At 67.2% G+C, this 3,555-nt stretch overlaps 1 protein-coding gene across 1 annotated transcript in view; it reads left to right on the forward strand.

Annotated features, from left to right (window-relative positions):
• ABCA2 (ATP binding cassette subfamily A member 2) overlaps positions 1-3,555 on the forward strand; it is a 31,003-nt gene that overhangs the window by 22,171 nt on the left and 5,277 nt on the right. The window contains exons 35-49 of the mRNA XM_027766277.1: positions 20-34; positions 125-185; positions 265-439; positions 525-640; positions 706-853; positions 1,001-1,124; positions 1,231-1,363; positions 1,511-1,628; positions 1,804-1,982; positions 2,082-2,223; positions 2,322-2,456; positions 2,625-2,728; positions 3,019-3,111; positions 3,195-3,297; positions 3,386-3,523. Of these exons, the coding sequence (XP_027622078.1) occupies positions 20-34; positions 125-185; positions 265-439; positions 525-640; positions 706-853; positions 1,001-1,124; positions 1,231-1,363; positions 1,511-1,628; positions 1,804-1,982; positions 2,082-2,223; positions 2,322-2,456; positions 2,625-2,728; positions 3,019-3,111; positions 3,195-3,297; positions 3,386-3,523 (1,784 nt within the window). The remainder of the gene's footprint in view (positions 1-19; positions 35-124; positions 186-264; positions 440-524; positions 641-705; positions 854-1,000; positions 1,125-1,230; positions 1,364-1,510; positions 1,629-1,803; positions 1,983-2,081; positions 2,224-2,321; positions 2,457-2,624; positions 2,729-3,018; positions 3,112-3,194; positions 3,298-3,385; positions 3,524-3,555) is intronic.

The raw sequence follows: 3,555 nt of genomic DNA on the forward strand, positions 1-3,555 counted from the left end.
CTGCCCAGGAGCAAGGGCCGCCCAGCAGCCTACGGTGAGCGGAGCGGGGCGGGACCTGGGGGCGGGGCCTGGGGCGGCTGCGGGGGGCGGGCCCTGATCCACTCTCCTGTGCCTGTGTGTGCAGGCATCACCGTCACCAACCACCCCATGAACAAGACCAGCGCCAGCCTCTCCCTGGATTACCTGTACGTGCGGTGGGCGGGGCGGGGCCGGCGGGCTGCAGCCCCGCGTGGCGCAGCCCGGCTGAGGCCAGCTCACCCCTAGGCTGCAGGGCACGGACGTGGTCATCGCCATCTTCATCATCGTGGCAATGTCGTTTGTGCCAGCCAGCTTTGTGGTCTTCCTTGTGGCTGAGAAATCCACGAAGGCCAAGCACCTGCAGTTCGTCAGTGGCTGCAACCCTGTCACCTACTGGCTGGCCAACTATGTGTGGGACATGGTGCTGCCCTCCACCCCTGCCCTACTCCTCTCAGTCCTGCCCCAGCCCCTGTCCGAGCCCCTCACAGCTCCCCCTGCCACTACAGCTCAACTACTTGGTCCCAGCCACCTGCTGTGTCCTCATCCTATTCGTGTTCGACCTGCCGGCCTACACGTCACCCACCAACTTCCCAGCCGTGCTCGCCTTGTTCCTGCTCTATGGGTAAGGGTGAGGTGTGCTGGCAGGGGACGGGCCAGGACCACCCCGTGACCACTGCCCTCCCACAGGTGGTCCATCACGCCCATCATGTACCCGGCCTCCTTCTGGTTCGAGGTCCCCAGCTCTGCCTATGTGTTCCTCATTGTCATCAACCTGTTCATTGGTATCACAGCCACGGTGGCCACCTTCCTGCTGCAGCTCTTCGAGCACGACAAGGTGGGGGTGCCTGCTGGCCAGGGCAGTGGGTCTGGGGAAGGCGTGGCCGGGGCCTGTGGGAGGCCAGGGCTGGCCAGGGCAGTGCCGTGCAGCAGGGCCTGGGTGCTCACTGTGAGGGACTGTGCTCCTGACTCCACGGCCCTGCAGGACCTGAAGGCTGTCAACAGCTACCTGAAGAGCTGCTTCCTCGTCTTCCCGAACTACAACCTGGGCCACGGGCTCATGGAGATGGCCTATAACGAGTACCTGAGCGAGTACTATGCCAAGATCGGTGAGCGGCTGTGCCTGCCCGGGGCGGGTGGCCAGGTGTGCACTGGGGAAGCGTGGTCAGGGCTCCTCTGGGCCCTGGCACAGGCCCTGAGCCAGGTGCCCCACAGGCCAGTTTGACAAGATGAAGTCCCCATTTGAGTGGGACATTGTCACCCGCGGGCTGGTGGCCATGACGATCGAGGGCTTCGTGGGCTTCTTCCTCACCATCATGTGCCAGTACAACTTCCTGCGGCAGCCACAGGAAGTGCCAGTCCTGCCCGGTGGCTGGCCACGGGGCCGGGGGGCGCCGCCGGGTGGCGGGTGGCCACTGCCCGGCCTTCCTGTCATGGCCGAAGAGGGGCAGTGGGTGCTGGGGGCTGGGCCAACACTGCCCACCCTTCCCCCCAGGCGCATGCCAGTGTCCACCAAACCAGTGGAAGATGACGTGGACGTGGCCAGCGAGCGGCAGCGAGTGCTTCGGGGGGACGCTGACAATGACATGGTTAAGATTGAGAACCTGACCAAGGTGGGCCTGGGCTGCAGCTGAGAGAAGGCAGGGGTGGGGCTGGGGGCTGAAGGCTGTAGGGGTGTGTGGTTGGAGGCGGACTCAGGGTTGAGGTTGGGGGTTCCAGGTAGTGGGGGTGTGCCCAGGCAGGGGCAGGGCCCCATGCCAGCCAGCTGAGCAGGCAGGACCCTGCCAGGTGTACAAGTCCCGGAAGATCGGCCGCATACTCGCTGTGGACCGCCTGTGCCTGGGCGTGCGCCCCGGCGAGTGCTTCGGCCTCCTGGGCGTCAATGGCGCGGGCAAGACCAGCACCTTCAAGATGCTGACAGGCGATGAGAGCACCACCGGCGGCGAGGCCTTCGTCAATGGGCACAGGTGGGGCAGGGGCTGCCCGGCGGGCGGGGGAGCCGCAGGCGCGGGGCAAGCCGCAGGCGCTGCTGCCCGCTGCCTGCGCTGATGCTGCTGTGTCCCTAGCGTGCTCAAGGAGCTGCTCCAGGTGCAGCAGAGCCTGGGCTACTGCCCGCAGTTCGATGCCCTGTTCGACGAGCTCACGGCGCGGGAGCACCTGCAGCTGTACACGCGGCTGCGTGGCATCCCCTGGAAGGATGAGGCCCGGGTCAGGCTCCGGAGGGCGTGGGCGTGGGCGCAGGTATGGCGAAGGGCGGAGGCAGCGGAGGGAGCCCCTGGGGGGGGCCTGACCACGCCTGCCCCCAGGTGGTGAAGTGGGCCTTGGAAAAGCTGGAGCTCACCAAGTACGCCGACAAGCCGGCGGGCACCTACAGCGGCGGCAACAAGCGCAAGTTGTCCACGGCCATCGCCCTCATTGGGTACCCGGCCTTCATCTTCCTGGTGAGCCTGGGCAGAGTGGGGGCGCACACTTTCATCTTCCGGGCGAAGGCTGGGCTGGGTCAGGTCAGGGGCGGGCACCAGCCCCGCCCCTCTTCCCCACAAGCCTGGCCTGCCAGTGGGTCAGCAGAGGGCACGAGTGGCAGCCCCTGAGCCAGCTTCCTGCTCCAGGACGAGCCCACCACAGGCATGGACCCCAAGGCCCGGCGCTTCCTCTGGAACCTTATTCTCGATCTCATCAAGACCGGTCGGTCAGTTGTGCTGACCTCCCACAGGTGAGCTCCCCACCCCGCCCTGCCCCTGCCCCAGTCCCCACCCTTCCGTGTCAGCCTGCCCTGAGGTCCTGTGCACCCCACCCTCCGCCCAGCCCCACCCCACGTGCCAGTCCCCACTGTCTGCGCAGCATGGAGGAGTGCAGGCCCTGTGCACCCCCTTCCGCGCAACCCCACCCAACCCCCGTCCCGCGTGCCATCATCCCCACTGTCTGCGCAGCGTGGAGGAGTGCGAGGCCCTGTGCACCCCACCCCCACCCCGCCCCGCGTGACAGTCCCTACTGTCTGCGCAGCATGGAGGAGTGCGAGGCGCTGTGCACGCGCCTGGCCATCATGGTGAACGGGCGCCTACGATGCCTGGGCAGCATCCAACACCTGAAGAACCGGTAAGCGCGGGCGGGTTCTGAGCGCGGGCGCGGGCGCGGGCGCCCGGCCAGCCAGTGGGGCACTCGGCGTGGCTCTCCTCCAGGTTTGGGGACGGATACATGATCACTGTGCGGACCAAGAGCAGCCACAGCGTGAAGGACGTGGTTCGCTTTTTCAACCGGAACTTCCCGGAGGCTGTGCTCAAGGTGGGCGGGGCCTCGGGGGCGCCCCCCCACCCCCCGCAGGCGGAGTGAGCACCGCTGACACCTCGCCCCTACCCCTGCCCCACCGAAGGAGCGGCACCACACCAAGGTCCAGTACCAGCTCAAGTCCGAGCGCATCTCGCTGGCCCAGGTGTTCAGCAAGATGGAGCGGGTGGTGGGCGTGCTGGGCGTCGAGGACTACTCCGTTAGCCAGACCACCCTGGACAACGTGAGTGCGCCGCCCCTGCGCCCATCCTGCCC

The sequence above is a fragment of the Tupaia chinensis genome, unplaced genomic scaffold (assembly GCF_000334495.1).
Source record: "Tupaia chinensis unplaced genomic scaffold, TupChi_1.0 Scaffold142100_1, whole genome shotgun sequence".
NCBI lineage: Eukaryota > Metazoa > Chordata > Mammalia > Scandentia > Tupaiidae > Tupaia > Tupaia belangeri.